Source organism: Mytilus californianus, unplaced genomic scaffold, assembly GCF_021869535.1.
Source record: "Mytilus californianus isolate M0D057914Y unplaced genomic scaffold, xbMytCali1.0.p SCAF_4, whole genome shotgun sequence".
Classification (NCBI taxonomy): Eukaryota; Metazoa; Mollusca; class Bivalvia; order Mytilida; family Mytilidae; genus Mytilus; species Mytilus californianus.
This window is the reverse complement of record NW_026262690.1, coordinates 13,475,079-13,492,432: the sequence shown is the minus strand read 5'-3', so window position 1 is coordinate 13,492,432 and position 17,354 is coordinate 13,475,079. Positions and strand designations below refer to the sequence as shown.

The following is a 17,354-nucleotide window of genomic DNA, read 5'->3' as shown; positions in this document are numbered from 1 at the left end:
TTTTTTGCATCAATTTGTTTATTTACATAGAAGATGACAGGGTAAAAAAATTGTTGATTTAAAAATGTCTGCAAGGTACAATAGGAACGTAAACCTCAATGAATAAAAGGGAAAAGACTGTAAAACATAAAAATCATTTTTATGCCCCGTGTAGCGGAGGGGTCATTAAGTTTTACCCTTGTCAGTCTGTACGTCAGTACTTCCGAAATTGGTTTCCGTTCTCTAACTTTAGTTTGTCTCAACCAAATTTTATATAACTTATACACAATGCTTATTACCACAAAACACAGATCAAGTTTGAGTTTTGGTGGCATCACTTTTACCATTCTTTAGTTATGGCTCTTTTCAAATGGAAAAATTGCTGAATTTTTTGCTTCCGTTCTCTAAGTTTAGTTTGCTTCAACTAAACGTTATGAATCTTATACACAATGTTTATTACCACAATACACAGATCAAGTTTGAAATTTGGTAGCATCACTTTTACTGTTCTTGAGTTATGTTCCTTTATAATGTTGTATGCAAGCGGGGCATCATCTGTGTCCCATGGACATTTGATTTATGTAATGGTCGTAGAAATTGAAGAATAATGTATCAAATTTTTTGTGATCTTTCTAATCTTGGTATGAACAGGGAATTGTACTTTTAGATAACACTATTTTTTGGTTAACATTTTAACCACGGTCTGAAGCAAGGTTTAATCTAAATAATCTATCCAAGGTTTTAACAAAGGGTTAAATTTAACCAAGGGATGAACAACAGAAATTAACCAAGGGTTAAATTTTAAACAAGGGGTATGATATTTAACCCTTGGTTAAAATTAAACCAAGAGATGAACAACTGGGTCCAATGATAGATAAGTGAATGCCCTGAATAATAGAGGAATCTAACACTTAAAATACAATGACGCTGAAAACTGAAAGTAGCAAAATAAGAAAAATGGATGATTCCTCAATTGAATAACACCTTTAAATAGATTTAAACTATTCTTTTCCATACCTACCAGGCATATTAAGAGAAATCTGCATGGAAAAAAGTGGAACAGAGGCCAAAACAAGAAAAGTACTCACAATGAACTTTCACAAATCTCAGTTTAAAGCTAGTATATGAACATTACCAATGGTCAGAGCATAACAATGTGGCTGTGTTAACATTGTACAAAGATATGGACCAGATATTGTGTGAGTTGGGAGAGGTATTGGAGTATTGTAAATAGGTGATTTTATTTTTCAGAATCAGTGCAGCTGGAGGTAGAGGAGGGACTGGGATAAATGCACCGAATGTTTCAGGTGGAGGCTATGTGGAGGGCACGTTTAACTTGACAGAAGGAGAGAAGATTTATATTGTAGTAGGACAACCAGGCTCTAATGCATGTTCTCATCAAAGGGTATGTATAAGATAAACAACATTAGATAAATCTTTTCTTTTACTCATCAAGATTTAAGGGCAATCCGAGCTGTCAATGTGATGAATGGATGATTATTTTTTTAATTACAAAAGTCTTTATAAACATTGATATATTGTGGCTAGACTTGTGTGCATTCAATTGTTTGTCCCAATATGAGCTTTCCAGTATATATATTTTTGTTCAAAATTTCCATATGAAATAACATTTTTAAACCAACATTTTTTTCTGTTTATAAAGGATACATGTCTAAAACAGATCTAGGTCGACCACTTTATGTCCAGCCATATATATTTGAAGATGTTTTAACTTTCAAGAAATGTCTAAACATTTTCAAAAGGTTCTTTTGAGATTCATGTTGAAAAGTCAAATGAATGTTTTAAAAAGAAATTATTGACGTTGGGAGCCACATCTATAAATTCCAGGAATTTTTAAACAAGATAAATGACAAAACATTTTGGAAAACAGGAATCACAAAAACTAAATCCAATATTATCCAATGATAGATTTATATCCCTTTGTCAAAAGAAATTCAGAATCATGATATAAAAATTGGTTTAAATATGCATTTGATAGACTGTAGGAGATGGATTTGGTGATAAAACTGCAACATATATTGTTGTTGAACTAGGAAAGTGGTTGTATTTCATCAGTAATACTTTTTTTTATAACAAATTACAAATTTACCATTGCAACAATTTTTTTTTCAGATTGGTGAAATAAAGGATCTTTGTCATTTAGGCCTACCAACAAATGAGGAAGAATTCTTAAGAAAGAACAGATGGGGTGGAGGTGGTGGGGGAGGGGCAACTTATGTGTTTAAGGTATTTTGTATACTTGGTCTGCATGTTTGGGGAGGGACAACTTTTGTATTTAAGGTATTGTGTATACTTTGCCTGCATGTTTGGGGAGGAACAACTTTGTAAGGTACTGTGTATATTTTGCATGTTTGGGGAGGGGCAACTTTTGTGTTTAAGGTATTGTGTATACTTAGTCTGCATATTTGGGGAGGGGCAAATTATGTGTTCAAGTTATTGTGTTTACTTTGTCTGCATTTTTGGGGAGGGGCAACTTAAGTGATCAAGGTAATGTGTATACTTTGTCTGCATTTTTGGGGAAGGGCAACTTAAGTGTTCTATGTATTGTGTATACTTTGTCTGGATGTTGGTGGAGGGGCAACTTAAGTGTTCTATGTATTGTGTATGCTTTGTCTGGATGTTAGTGGAGGGGCAACTTAAGTGTTCTATGTATTGTGTATACTTTGTCTGGATGTTGGTGGAGGGGCAACTTAAGTGTTCTATGTATTGTGTATGCTTTGTCTGGATGTTAGTGGAGGGGCAACTTAAGTGTTCTAGGTATTGTGTATACTTTGTCTGGATGTTGGTGGAGGGGCAACTTAAGTGTTCTATGTATTGTGTATGCTTTGTCTGGATGTTAGTGGAGGGGCAACTTAAGTGTTCTAGGTATTGTGTATTCTTTGTCTGGATGGTGGTGGAGGGGCAACTTTCTTTTGTGTTTACAGTATTGTGTACACTTTGCATGTTTCGAGAGGGGCAACTTATGTGTTTAAGGTATTGTTTACACCTTGTTTGCATGTTTGGGGAGGGACAACTAATGTGTTCTAGGTATTGTGTTTACTTTATCTGCAATGTTTGGGGAGGATCAACCTATGTGTTCAAGGTATTATTTATACTTTGTCTGCAATGTTAGGGCGGGGGCAACTTATGTGTTTAAGTATTGTGTTTACTTTGCCTGCATGTATGGGAAGGATCAACCTATGTGTTCAAGGTATTATTTATACTTTGTCTGCAATGTTAGGGAGGGGCAACTTATGTGTATAAGGTATTGTGTTTACTTTGCATGTTTGGGGAGGGACAACTTATGTGTTCTAGATTTTTTGTGTATACTTTGTCTGCATGTTTGGGGAGGATCAACATATGTGTTAAAGGTATTGTGTATACTTTGCCTGCAATGTTAGGGAGGGGCAACTTATGTGTTTAAGGTATCGTGTATACTTTGTCTGCATGTTTAAGGAGGGGCAACTTATGTGTTTAAGGTATCGTGTTTACTTTGTCTGCATGTTTAAGCCAATTAAGGAGGGGCAACTTATGTGTTCTAGGTTTTTTGTGTATACTTTGTCTGCATGTTTGGGGAAGAGCAACTTATGAGTTCAAGGTATTGTGTATAATTTTTCTGTGTGTTTGGGGAGATACATCTTATGTGTTTAAGGTACTGTGTATACTTTGCATGGTTTGGAAGGGCAACTTATGGGTTTAAAGTATTGTGTTTACTTTGGGTGCATTTTTCACTCTAGTCTTAAAATGTTGTTTAAAATAAACCTTTGTCTGGAAAATCATATAGATTAGTATTAATTGAAGATATCTACAAAGACATGTTTTCCTAAAATAAAATGCATTTAAAAAACAAGCGAAAAAAAAGGTAAAATTATGAATAAAAGGAAGTGGGGTATAAGTAAGTGTGGCACCATCCCAAATGAAAATTATATTTTTTTGTAAAAAGCAAATCAAGTATTTAGTTTGTCATTAAACTGATAAAAATATTCTGGTTTTAAAAGCAAAGAACTTAGCTGCAAGTGGATGATATCCATGGTCATCTCTGACACGAGTGTATCAACTATGTGGTCATCTCTGACACAAGTTTATCATATATGTGGTCATCTCTGACAAGTGGATCATATCCATGGTCATCACTGACACAAGTAGATCATATTCATGGTCATCACTGACACAAGTGTATCATATATGTGGTCATCTCTGACACAGTAGATCATATACATGGTCATCACTGACACAAGTGGATTATATTTGTGGTCATCTCTGACACAAGTGGATTATATCCATGATAATCACTGCCACAAGTGGTTCAATTACATGCATGGTCATCACTGACACAAATGGATCAAATCTGAGGTCATCTCTGACACAAGTAGATCAGCTATGTGGTCATCTCCAACACAAATGGATCATATATGTGGTCATCAATGACAAGTGCATCATATCTATAGTCATCTCTGACACAAGTAAGTCATATCTGTGCCTTTTCTGTGGTATCCCGTGACACAAGTGGATCATATATGTGGTCATCTCTGACACAAGTAGATCATATATGTGGTAATTTTTGACACAAGTAGATCATATCCATGGTTATCTCTGACACAAGTGGATCATATCTGTGGTCATCTCTGACACAAGTGGATCATATCCATGGTTATCTCTGACACAAGTGGATAATATCGGTGGTCTTCTCTGACACAAGTGGATCATATCTGTTGTCATCTCTGATGCAAGTGGATTATATCATTGGTCATTACTGAAGCTTATTTTTCATATCCATCAAACAAATAGCTTTTAAAAATTTCAAAAATTTGGTTCAAGTTAACATTAAGATATTTTGGTTGAGTAGTCTTGAAGATATACACCCACTAGAATTTTATCATAGAAGTGGAAAGTTTGCAATGGGAAAATTGAAAAGTTGTTGTAAAGTTTAGTACTCAACTCCTTACTGTCATTTCAAGGTTGAATGGTTATTTTTATTACCATTATTATATATATATAGCACCTTAAACAATAAATGTTCGAAAATTAAAGTAAATAGCCTATATTTATGAATACAGTTTTATTTCAGTATGATGACAAAGATAATGTTGTGCCATTAATTGTAGCTGGAGGAGGAGGGGGTCAAGGTTACAGAAGTTCTGGAACACAACACAAAAAAAGAATTCTAGATATTTATAATACCAGTGGAAGTAATGGAGTGACTTCATATAATAGTTCAGGTAATTTTCATTAGATATCAAACATGATTATGTGTATAACAGAGTTGTTTTAATGTGGGCTGAAACGAAGCATGCATGAGTATAATCATTTTAAAGAAAGAAACTTAAAGAAAAATACTTAACTGTTTTTTGTTTCATATCAATTTTCTTGTAGCTGCATGTTGAAAAATGAATCACAGATAGTGGGTAGTGGATGTTGGTCAATATCTAGTATTCTTATAGCTGTTCAAGTTGTTTAGTATTCTGTATTTAGTACTTTATGTATACATTTGAAGTTTGATGCTGTTCATTCACCAAGGGAGGGGGGATGGAGGTAGGTATGTAACTTTTTTTAGTGGGTAGTGGATGTTGGTCGTACCCCCAAAACTGCCATAATAAGTTGTACTTCAAAGAAATTGTCTTTTGCCTTTTTCTGTTTTTATTGATTTGTTGAATTGAACTGTCAATATATAAACCTTGTTTGTATGTATTTTGCCATGTTTTTGTTCCACATAAAACTTGCAAATTCAACCTGTATTTTGGTATCGTCGAAACCAAAATTTTATCGGCCTTTCGCACTTTCACATATGTATAACAAGATCATAATTCATGCACAAATGAATGATAACTATATAAATACTCAAAGTACCATAAATTATAATGCACAAATTTAAAAAATAATTACGTTATAAATCAAATTAAAAAAGTATATTAAACTTTGCCTATCATGATATTTATTTCAGGTGGTTTTACCTTCTTAGCAATTCTCTTATATTAATTGCATCTGTCCATTCCAACATTATCTTCTGACAAAAACTGCTCTCTGCCTCATTTCAGCATACAACATCATTGTTAAAATTTAAAATCTTCACTTTTCTTGATAAAACAAAAATGGTGTCCGCTAGCATTCAGTGCAATTGCGAGAATGTTGGCTAATGTGAAGAGATAACATGCACCTAATCCTCATTGGTCAATTAGATATCATTAACCAATGCTACTCGTAAATAGTCTTAACCCTGATCGTGAGATGACCATACTGACCTTAACTGCCTGTAATCAAAAACTTAGTATACATAATTCACAGACAACCCCATGCAAATTTACTGTTTCATATTACTCTTGATAAGGATAATTTTCTGACAAAAATGTTTTTATGTACCAAAAAATTATTTTCTTTCTTTAATATGGCATTTAAGGAAGTGAAATATCAAAAGACTTGTTGTGGCAAACTTCAATGAGAGCTTGTTCGCTTGCAGCACTGCATTGTTTGGTTTTTGTCGGGCCTGCGACTTTTGTCGCAGAAAGCTCGACATAAGGATAGTGATCCGGCGGCGGCGTTAGCTAACTTCTTAAAAGCTTTATATTTTAGAAGGTGGAAGACCTGGATGCTTCATACTTTGTATATGGATGCTCCATGTTACGAAGTTTCCGTCAGTCACATGTCCAATGTCCTTGACCTCATTTTTATGGTTCAGTGACTACTTGAAAAAAAAGTTAACATTTTTTGTAATGTTAAATTCTCTCTTATTATAAGTAGTAGGATAACTATATTTGGTATGTGCATTCCTTGCAAGGTCCTCATGCCCGTCAGACAATTTTCATTTGACCTCGACCTCATTTCATGGATCAGTGAACAAGGTTAAGTTTTGGTGGTCAAGTCCATATCTCAGATACTATAAGCAATAGGTCTAGTATATTCGGTGTATGGAAGGACTGTAAGGTGTACATGTCCAACTGGCAGGTGTTATCTGACCTTGACCTCATTTTCATGGTTCAGTGGTTATAGTTAAGTTTTTGTGTTTTGGTCTGTTTTTCTTATACTGTATGCAATAGGTCTACTATATTTGGTGTATGGAATGATTGTAAGGTGTACATGTCTAGCTGGCAGGTGTCATCTGACCTTGATCTCATTTTCATGGTTCAGTGGTTATAGTTAAGTTTTTGTGTTTTGGTCTGTTTTTCTTATACTGTATGCAATAGGTCTACTATATTTGGTATATGGAATAATTCTGAGGTGTACATATCCAACTGGTAGGTGTCATCTGACCTTAACCTCATTTTCATGGTTCAGTGGTCAAAGTTAAGTTTTTGAGTTTTGGTCTTTTTTTCTAATACTATATGCAATAGGTCAACTATATTTGGTGTATGGAAATATTTTATGATGTACATGTCAGTCTCGCAGGTTTTATTTGACCTTGACCTCATTTTCAAGGTTCATTTCTCAGTGTAAAGTTTTTGTGTTTTGGTCTGTTTTTCTTCAACTATAAGCAATAGATCAACTATATTTGTTGTATGGAAGGACTGTAAGGTGTATATGTCTGTCTGTCAGGTATCATCTGACCTTGACCTCATTTTCATGGTTCATTGGTCAGTGTTAAGTTTTCATGGTTAAGTTTGTTTCTTAGATACTATAAGCAATAGGTCAACTATATTTAATGCATAAATTGATTGTAAGGTGTACATGTCTGCCTGGCATGTTTCATCTGACCTTGACCTCATTTTCATGGTTCATTGGTCAATGTTAAGTTTTCTTGGTTAAGACTGTTTCTTAGAAACTATAAGCAAGGTCATCTATGTTTGGTTTATTGAATGATTGTAAGGTGTACATGTATTTCTCTTTTGGTTTATCTGACCTTGACCTCATTTTCTTGGATCATGTTAAGTTTATATGTTACTTGTAGTAAAGCTTTATATTTAGGACTATCAACATAAAATCAATGGTTAGTAAAGAAGGCGAGACATTTCAGTGTGTGCACTCTTGTTCTAGTTTCATGACAATAACTGTGTGTAAGTGTATGGATCTTTCTGAAATTGTACTTCAAGGTTCCATATCACAAAGGGATAGCTGGAATTGAGTTTGGGGGTAATTGCCCAAAATGTTTAGGAATAAGGGGCCAAAAATAAGCATTTTTCTAGTTTCCAGACAATAACTTGTGTTCAAGTGTATGGATCTCTCTGAAATTGTACTGCAAGGTACCATACCACAAAGGGAAGGCTGGGATTGATTTTGGGGGTAATTGCCTCAAAATTTTAGGAATTAGGGGCCAAAAAGGGGCAAAAAACAAGCATTTATCTAGTTTCAGGACAATGACTTGTGTGTAAGTGTATGGATCTTTATGAAATTGTACTAAAAGGTTCCATATCACAAAGGGAAAGCTGGGTTTGAGTTTGGGGGTAATTGCTCTAAACGTTTAGGAATTTGGGGCCAAAAAGGGGCAAAAAAACAAGCATTTTTGTCGAGGCTTCGACTTTAGTCGAAAAAGCAAGACATAGCGATCCTACATTCCGTCGGCGGCGTCCACAAATATTCACTCTGTGGTTAAAGTTTTTGAAATTTTAATAACTTTCTTAAACTATCCTGGATTTCTTCCAAACTTGGACAGAAGCTTGTTTATGATCATAAGATAGTATCCAGAAGTAAATTTTGTAAAAATAAAATTCTATTTTTTCCGTATTTTACTTATAAATGGTCTTAGTTTTTCTGCCGGGAAATATTACATTCACTCTGTGGTTAAAGTTTTTAAAATTTTAATAACTTTCTTAAACTATCCTGGGTTTCTACCAAACTTAGACAGAAGCTTGTTTATGATCATAAGATAGTATCCAGAAGGAAATTTTGTAAAAGAAAAAAAACATTTTTTCCTTATTTTACTTTTAAATGGACTTAGATTTTCTGCCAGGAAACAACACATTCACTCTTTGGTTAAAGTTTTTAAAATTTTAATAACTTTCTTATACTATTTTGGATTTGTACCAAACTTGGACAGAAGCTTGTTTATGATCAAAAGCTAGTATCTAGAAGGAAATTTTGTGAAAAATTAAATCCATTTTTTCCGTATTTTACTTTTAAATGGACTTAGATTTTCTGCCAGGAAACAACACATTCACTCTGTGGTTAAAGTTTTTAAAATTTTAATAACTTTCTTATACTATTTTGGATTTGTACCAAACTTGGACAGAAGCTTGTTTATGATCAAATGCTAGTATCTAGAAGGAAATTTTGTTTTCTTCCAGTTAGCATTACATTCAGTCTGCAGTTAAAGTTTTTAAACATTTATTAGATTCATAAACTACCCTGGATTTTTACCAAACTTGGACAGAAGCTTCTTACAATCAAAAGATAGTATCAAGAGGAATATTTTTATTGATTTACTTCCTCATTTTTGTTGAGCCTGTGATTAACAGAAAAAGTAGGCGAGACACTGGGTTCCGCAGAACCCTTACGAATTTTTACAGTTTCCAGACAATAACTTGTGTTCAAGTGTATGGATCTCTCTGAAATTGTACTGCAAGGTACCATACCTCAAAGGGAAGGCTGGGATTGAGTTTGGGGGTTATGAATCATAAGGGGGTTCAAAAAATTGGGGGGGGGGGGTTCCTTTTTTTTTTCTTTAAAATTTTCCATTTTAAGTTGGTTATTTTTGATTTATATATAAAAGCAAATAATAATGATATGGTTTGATTTCATCAAAAATTGAAATATTGGGGTTCTTTGATATGCTGAATCTAACTGTGTATTTAGATTCTTAATTTTTGGTCCCGTTTTCAAATTGGTCTACATTAAGGTCCAAAGGGTCCAAAATTAAACTTAGTCTGATTTTAACAAAAATTGAATTCTTGGGGTTCTCTGATATGCTGAATCTAACCATGTATGTATTTAGATTTTGGATATTGGACCATAATAGGTAAATTAACAAATTTTAAGTTCTTAGACCACATTCATTCTGTGTCAGAAACCTATGCTGTGTCAAATATTTAATCACAATCCAAATTCAGAGCTGTATCAAGCTTGAATGTTGTGTCCATACTTGCCCCAACTGTTCAGGGTTCGACCTTTGGGGTCGTATCAAGCTGTGCCCAGCGGAGCATTTTATCTTATGATGTGATGTTAATGCACCAAGAGCATTCATGCAATTTTGCTGAATTTTTTTTAATTTAGATTTTGTGCATTTTTCAAAGCTCTAATGCATTTATTCCTTTGGTTTATGAGTTAGAATAAGAATAATGGTTCTGTAGTTGTTTTTTTTTTTTCAGTTTCAATTTTAACACAGCGAAATCAACATAGTGTTGGCACGTAGGTTAAGATACATGTGGATTTATGTGGGCAATAAATTGTAATACATGTAGTCATTAATAGGTACATCTCTCAGTCTGCGCTAAGTATAAATATATCGAGAATTTTATCACACTGTTGTTTACAATGCGAAAGAAGCACATCATATTAGAATGAGAAGTTACAAACTAATATAGCATATTACTAAACTATTCCTTATATTTAAACACTCTGATGAAAGATGAAGTCAGTTTAAGTAATAATGCTGAGCTATTGTTTTTACAGATAAGATATGTTTTCAACATGTACAGTATCAATGTTAAGCTGTATTTTAAACATTGCATTAATATTTATCTGTTTGTTTTTTTTTTTTGGCAAATCCATTACATTGTAGTAAAAAATGTTGTTCATCCTCAATATGCCCATTATTACTGACAAGACTTTTATCTCTTTGGAATATGAATATGTCTTTTTACAAAAGAATATGCACTTATGTGTGTTTTGCATATTGCATATTGATGCTCTATCATTTAAATTGTTGAACAAATCAACATATTACTGTCTGACCCATTGTGTAGAATTCTTATAGAAACTATATTGTGGTGCAACATATTATTTGAAAAATGTGTATGTCTCTTAACTTTGGATCAGGTTTTTGAGTGATTTCTGAAAAGCAGTGAATCTTTCTTTGGTAATAAAAGGTATTGATCACAGAATGCCATTTCAAAATGTTATCAGTTTAGTATCATAACCCTATTTGTACTGACCTTAATGATGCTATTTTGGAAGATCAGATTAATTAAAACTTGAGATGATAGATAAAACTGTAAAGATGCTGGGATTTTCCATGGAGGATACCATTATAAAAGATAATGTGATCCCATTTAAGTTAAATCAACATATAGTAATTAACTTTCACATTGTATAATTCTTTTTACTCACAAAACATGTACTTTACACAATTAAATTAGTTTTAATTAAAGTTATTACTTTATAATGCTGTGCTTCTAGGATTATTAAATGTTATTTATTAAGTAACAGAATTTATAGAAGATGGTTAATCAAAGGATGTTTTCTGACAATTAATTTGACAAATGAGGAAATATTGTCATAAAAAAAAGAAGTATGGTAGATATTGTATATGATTAATTGGTAGTGGCCATAAAAATGTCAGTAAAGGGTATATAGATGTACCTTCAAATGTTGAATTAAGGGTCTGTCTCTAATGTAATGTATATAAGGATTTTGATTAAAAAAACACACAGAATATATGATTTCCTAGATAATAGGAGATATGGGGTATATGAGACAGGAACACAATGACAAAAGTAACAGAAAATATAGAGGTCTTCAACAACAGACCATTATCCATACAATGACTTTATTCTAACACTTATATATATTCTTTATTGCACACAGTGCTTGCTGTTTATACAATGTCAAGATATAAATAGTCTTTGAAAGTTGTCATTTACTGTGGATTCATAATTATTAATCGTACCAATTTGAACCATAAATTTAAATGTTCCCTGTAAAGCTTGTATGGAGACTTACTGGCTTAACCATAAAATCAAATATCCACGAAAATAAATACATGAAATTGATACCCACGAAAATAAATACATCCACAGTGACATTCCCTGAAAATTAGTTGTCTGTGCAATATTTCAATCTCTTTACTCCTAATATTTCAATCTCTTTACTCCTTCTAATATTTCAATCTCTTTAATCCTCCCAATAGTTCAATTTGTCTAATCCTCCCAGTATTTCAATCTCTTAATCCCCCAATATTTTAATATTAATCCTCCCAATATTTCATAATCTTTTATCTTCCCAATCCTCCCAATATTCAATCTCTTTAATCCTCCCAATATTTCAATCTCCTTAATCCTCCCAATATTTCAAGCTCTTATCCCCCAATATTTCAATCTCCTTAAGGTGGATTGGGGTGGGGGTCTTCATTAATATCCATAAATTTTTTTTAATAATTTGATAAAATGTAGTTTATATCATGCTTTTTTCAAAAATATAATAAAAAGTATGGGTCACCGGCCTTTTTTTCATGCTACAGGTTGTGCAAAATTGTCAGATTTTATATACATTATGCATGGAAAACACAATTTTGTGTGATAAAAAGAAAACTACACCATAGAACTGTAAGATAAAATATGAGAAGATAGCTCTAATAATATGCTATGACGGCGTGCATAAAGCTGTCAGTCCACAAACGTAAGTCTTCAAATTACTTCAATCATTTACGACGTCGGCTTTTTTCCCTAGAAAACAAAAAAACTGGACACTTAGTTTATCACAAAGCTTTAAACATAAATGTTCAACACATTTCTTTTTTTTTTAACAACAAAGTGCAGCATATGCACATTCTGGAAATATAAATAAATATATGCTAAGAGCAGTGTAATGGAAATAATAAGCGACTATGTCGTGGACCCTATTCAGAAAATAGCGTTAAAACGTCTTTCTTTAAATTGTAACATAATAGCTGGACATTAAAAAAATTCAGGTGTTCAGCCTGGAATATCGAATCATTCATATTTTGCAGATTTTTTTAATGCTCATGTTATGCACATTTGGAACATCAAGTTATTTTGAAATAAAAAAATAGCAATTAAATACTTTTTCTTACCGATTCTTCCATTTTCGAATATAAATCCTTCCAAATTACTACTTCTTACACATAACGAACTACATTCCATACTCATCCACCATGGCCGTTTTTGTCTCGCCTTGACTTAGTCAAAAAGCGAGACATAGGTATGCTGTTTCCGGCGGCGGCGGCGTCAACAATGTAATAGTTTGTGATTAGGTCTAGTTCATGGTGAACCACTAGTGGTAGGTCAATGATATTTGGTATGCAGTTGTATTAGCATTGGCACATCTCATTCCATGGAGATTGTTTAGCCATGTACATTCAGTCATGGTTCATCGACTTTGAATATTTGCATAACTTACATGTTAAAGTATTGCTATTTTAATTTCAACATTTGCATTATCAAAATTACAAAAAGATGAGACATATCTCTGTGATAACAGTTTATTTAATTTTTATTCGGTGAATTTCGTATGACGTCATAGTCCGAATCCAAAAAATTCTATTATATGAAAATGCAGGAAAATATGTTGAATTTGTATAAATTTTAGGTCTTAAACTCTATTTTATGCTTATTTAATGTTACAAGTTTCACATATTTTTGCCGTATTCTCTATGTTCGTTTCATACTTTATAGATTTAATTTTGATAACCTTATAAGTAATGTGGATTTTAATGGCTAGCATTCACCATTTTATCATAAAAAAACTTCCTATTTAAAAGATATTTTAAACACGGTTGTATAAAACTACTTTTAAAAGCGCCTTTTACAGTTGCCTTCAACTTTGTGCACGCCGTCTTTCAGATAAGAAAAAGAAAAAATGGGGTCACCAGACTCGTTTTCTTGCTACATAATAAAATAGGTAAATTCACAACACATTCATTATAAAGGTTTAACTTTATCTGAGTTATCTCCCCTTATGTGGCAAATTTTAAAAAAATGAATCAAACAACAATATTGTGTTTTTTGTAAAATACAGCCATAAATGTGATAAAACACATAATTTTTTATAGTTACATGAAAAAGTCTTACACATGAATTACATACTGCTCTCGAAATTTGCACATTTCATTAAAGATATAGACCGATTGTTATCTGCTATTTCACAATCCAAGATGGAGGAAGACACTCCAGCTACCTTAACATCATCATCAACATTCATGTCTCAGTCATTACAACGGACGTGCTCGGTCAGCTCCTCTTTACCTACTATCCGCGATGTTGGTTTACTTATAGATGGCTCAACGACTTACTACTTTCAATGACAGAAACCAATCCAAAGCTGTACAGTCTACATTGTGGTCTATGTAAATACCCACGTCAGCATACACTCCAAAACCCATTATGGATGGGGGAGTGTTATGCTGACTGATGTCCGAGGGTCTGTATCCTTGGGTGTTAGATAATGGACCGCCATTTCACTGTCTTACGACATTGGTCCTGATAATGCTTCCTATCATAGTTATTACTATGTCGAAGACTCATCCACCAGTACTCCATTATCGTGGTTAGCGAGCTGCACAGCTGACCAACATGGTCCTGAAAGCAGATGTTGTGAAGGAAGTAAACTAACCAAAATAGTCAACAAACAAAAAGATCTTACCAAAACCAAAATGGCGGCCGTCCTTTTCAAAAGAGGGGCGAAAGATACCAGAGGGACATTCAAACTCATACATCGAAAATAAACTGACAACGCCATGGCTAAAAAAGAAAAAGACAAACAGATAAACAATAGTACACAAAACACAACATAGAACACTAAAGACTAAGCAACATGAACCCCACCAAAAACTGGGGGTGATCTCAGGTGTTCTGGAAGGGTAAGCAGATCCTGCTCCACATGTGGCACCTGTCGTGTTGCTCATATTAGTACAAACCAACTTTTCCAGCATTTTGTCAACAAAATATTTAAACTACCAAACGCCTTCGGGCACCGAGCTGACCGTGCGAGGGCTTAACAGCCAGTCAAGGTCGTTAAATACCACCCAGATAGATAGCTACCTTAATCTTCCCAATATTTAAATCTCTTTAATCCTCTCCCAATATTCCATCTCTGTAATCCTCTCAATAGTTCAATCTGTTAATCTTAATAATAGATTTATTGCACTTGAAAGCTGTTAACTGAATGACCTTACTGCTAGTAGCAGTTTTAATGGCATTAGATACTCTGATCATTCATATCTATAAGAACAGGATTTCATATAGATGAGTATTCTTTGATCATACCAATATTTTAATCTTTATAATTCTCCCAATATTTCAATCTTTTAATCCTCCCAATATTTCAACATCATTTTAGCAGTAAGGTCATTCAGTTAACAGCTTTCTAGTGCAATAAATCTATTAATATCTATAAGAACAGGATTTCATATAGATGAGTATTCTTTGATCATACCAATATTTCAATCTTTTAATCCTCCCAATATTTCAACATCTTTTTACACTTAATAATAAATTGATTGCACTAAAGCTGTTCACAATGACACCCTGATATAATGTGAATACAATACTTAGATCTCTCTATTCTTCCAATATTTCAATCTCTCTAATCCTCTCATTATTTCAATCTCTCTAATCCTCTCAATATTTCAATTGCTTAATCTGCCCAATATTTAGATCATTTAGATCTCTTAGTTCTTCCAATATTTCAATCTCTTAAATACTCTCAATATTTAAATCTCTTAATCCTCCCAATATTTCAATCTCTGCAAAAAGTGAGAATAATTTAAACATAAACTATCAAAGATGGATTTATTCAGTATTTTATGTGATTGTTGTAGCATATTAGTCCAGTTATGTTAACATTAATGTTTTAGCGGAACATTGTAAATACCAAGTTAAATATCTACATTGTAATATGTGATTAAAATCATCACACGTCAAACTTGTTTTTCTTAGAATATAGAATTATAGAACTTAGTAAGACAAGTTTATTTATTTTCAGATATAATTTATGCTGTCAGTTTTGATCATCTTTGTTTTGTACTGATTGTGACATCTGATTCAGCATTAATCAGTCTCTCAACACTATTAGGTTCTATTTGGTAACGTCATTTAAGTACTGTTACTGGTTAGCAATTTGTTAAAGTAGTCACCATTTATCAGCTCTGTATACAAATTTAATTCCTTGAATATTACAGCATAATTCTGTTGCCTACAGCTGTCAGAATTAGCTATATTTACCATTTAGGAGATGACATCATTGTAGATATTTAAATTGTAATTTTACACCTGCAAACTGAGTTTTCTTAACTATGTATATCTGAGCTTCAAAAAATGAATATCTGCATGCAACAATGAAATCAAGATTAATGTCTGCAAAATATATTATCTTCATTCTAATGCAATTATGTTCTCTATACTGAAAATTAATTTTCTTTTTGTCCTAATGTGGGTCTAATTTTACAAAGCTTGTAATTCTGCAAAATTTACTGGTATCTTTTGCACATCACAAATGCCATTTGAGTATACTTTCAGTACTTGAACTTTAGATTTTAATTGGCAGCAGCATTAACAATTGTTAAGTTTTCTGCTTTAGTCAATTTGATAGGAACTACTTGTGATAGGTCATTGATATTTTCTATAGATTTGCATAACTATCAGTACATATCAGTTTGAAGACTATTTTGAGGCCCTGCCCCCTAGGTCATAGTCCAGTGACTTTCAATTAATAAGCAATGTTCAATGTTAAGTTTTCTGCTTAAGTTAGTTTGATAGGAACTACTTGTGATAGGTCAATGATATTTTCTTTAGAGTTGCATAACTATCAGTAAATATCAGTTTGAAGACTATTTTGATGCCCGCTGTCCCCTAGGTCATAGTCCAGTCAGTGACTTTCATTTAATAAGCAATTTTCAATGGTTTTCTGCTTAAGTTTGTTTGATATGAACTACTTGTGATAGGTCAATGATATTTTCTCTAGAGTTGCATAACTATCAGTACATATCAGTTTGATGACTATTTTAAGGCCCTGCCCCCTAGATCATAGTCCAGTGACTGAATTAATTACCAATTTTCAATGTTAATTTTTCTCCTTAATTTAGTTTGATAGGAACTACTTGTGATAGGTCAATGATATTTTCTATAAAGTTGCATTACTATCAGGACATATCAGTTTGCGGACTAATGTGAGGCCTTGCCTAGTAGATCATGGTCCAGTAACTTTCAATTAATTACCCATTTTCAATGTTAAGTTTTCTGCTCAAGTTAGTTTGATAGGAACTACTGCCCCCTAGTTCATGGTCCAGCAACTTTGAATTAAGCATTAGCAAAGTTGCTGTCCATCAGATTGTCTTTTTCTGAATTTTCTGCTGACAGGCGCGACATATCTCTGCGTCAACAGTTTATCTTAAAACTTGGAGGGACTTGGACAGGAATTATCCAATCACAATAAAGTTTTTCTTTGACCAGGTTTTTTATGAAGAACTTTGATAGTGACAACCATTGATGATTTACCTGATCAAAATTTTCTTTCATCAAGTTTTTGTTGAAGAACATTAATAGTTACAAAAGATT

The 17,354-nt window shown here is 33.0% G+C and overlaps 1 protein-coding gene and 1 long non-coding RNA gene across 12 annotated transcripts in view; one reads left to right on the top strand and one right to left on the bottom strand.

Annotated features, from left to right (window-relative positions):
* The first annotated feature begins 1,234 nt into the window (after positions 1 to 1,234).
* Positions 1,235 to 17,354, top strand: part of LOC127737499 (ALK tyrosine kinase receptor-like) — a 131,291-nt gene continuing 115,171 nt past the window's right edge. For 10 of the 11 annotated variants that reach the window (XR_007999602.1, XR_007999596.1, XR_007999601.1 and 7 more), the window contains exon 1: positions 5,015 to 5,198. Coding sequence is in view for 1 of the 11 variants with exons in the window: in XM_052248286.1 (XP_052104246.1) it covers positions 5,027 to 5,198 (172 nt within the window). In the remaining 10 variants the exon portion in view is untranslated. Of the gene's footprint in view, positions 1,385 to 2,112; positions 2,227 to 5,014; positions 5,199 to 17,354 lie in introns of those variants that run through there. The other variant, XM_052248288.1, reaches the window with a different exon arrangement.
* Positions 6,969 to 7,999, bottom strand: LOC127737507 (uncharacterized). Its single transcript, XR_007999605.1, has 2 exons — positions 7,225 to 7,999; positions 6,969 to 7,077 (listed from the first exon to the last, which is right to left on the bottom strand). It is a non-coding gene; the product is annotated as an uncharacterized LOC127737507 (long non-coding RNA).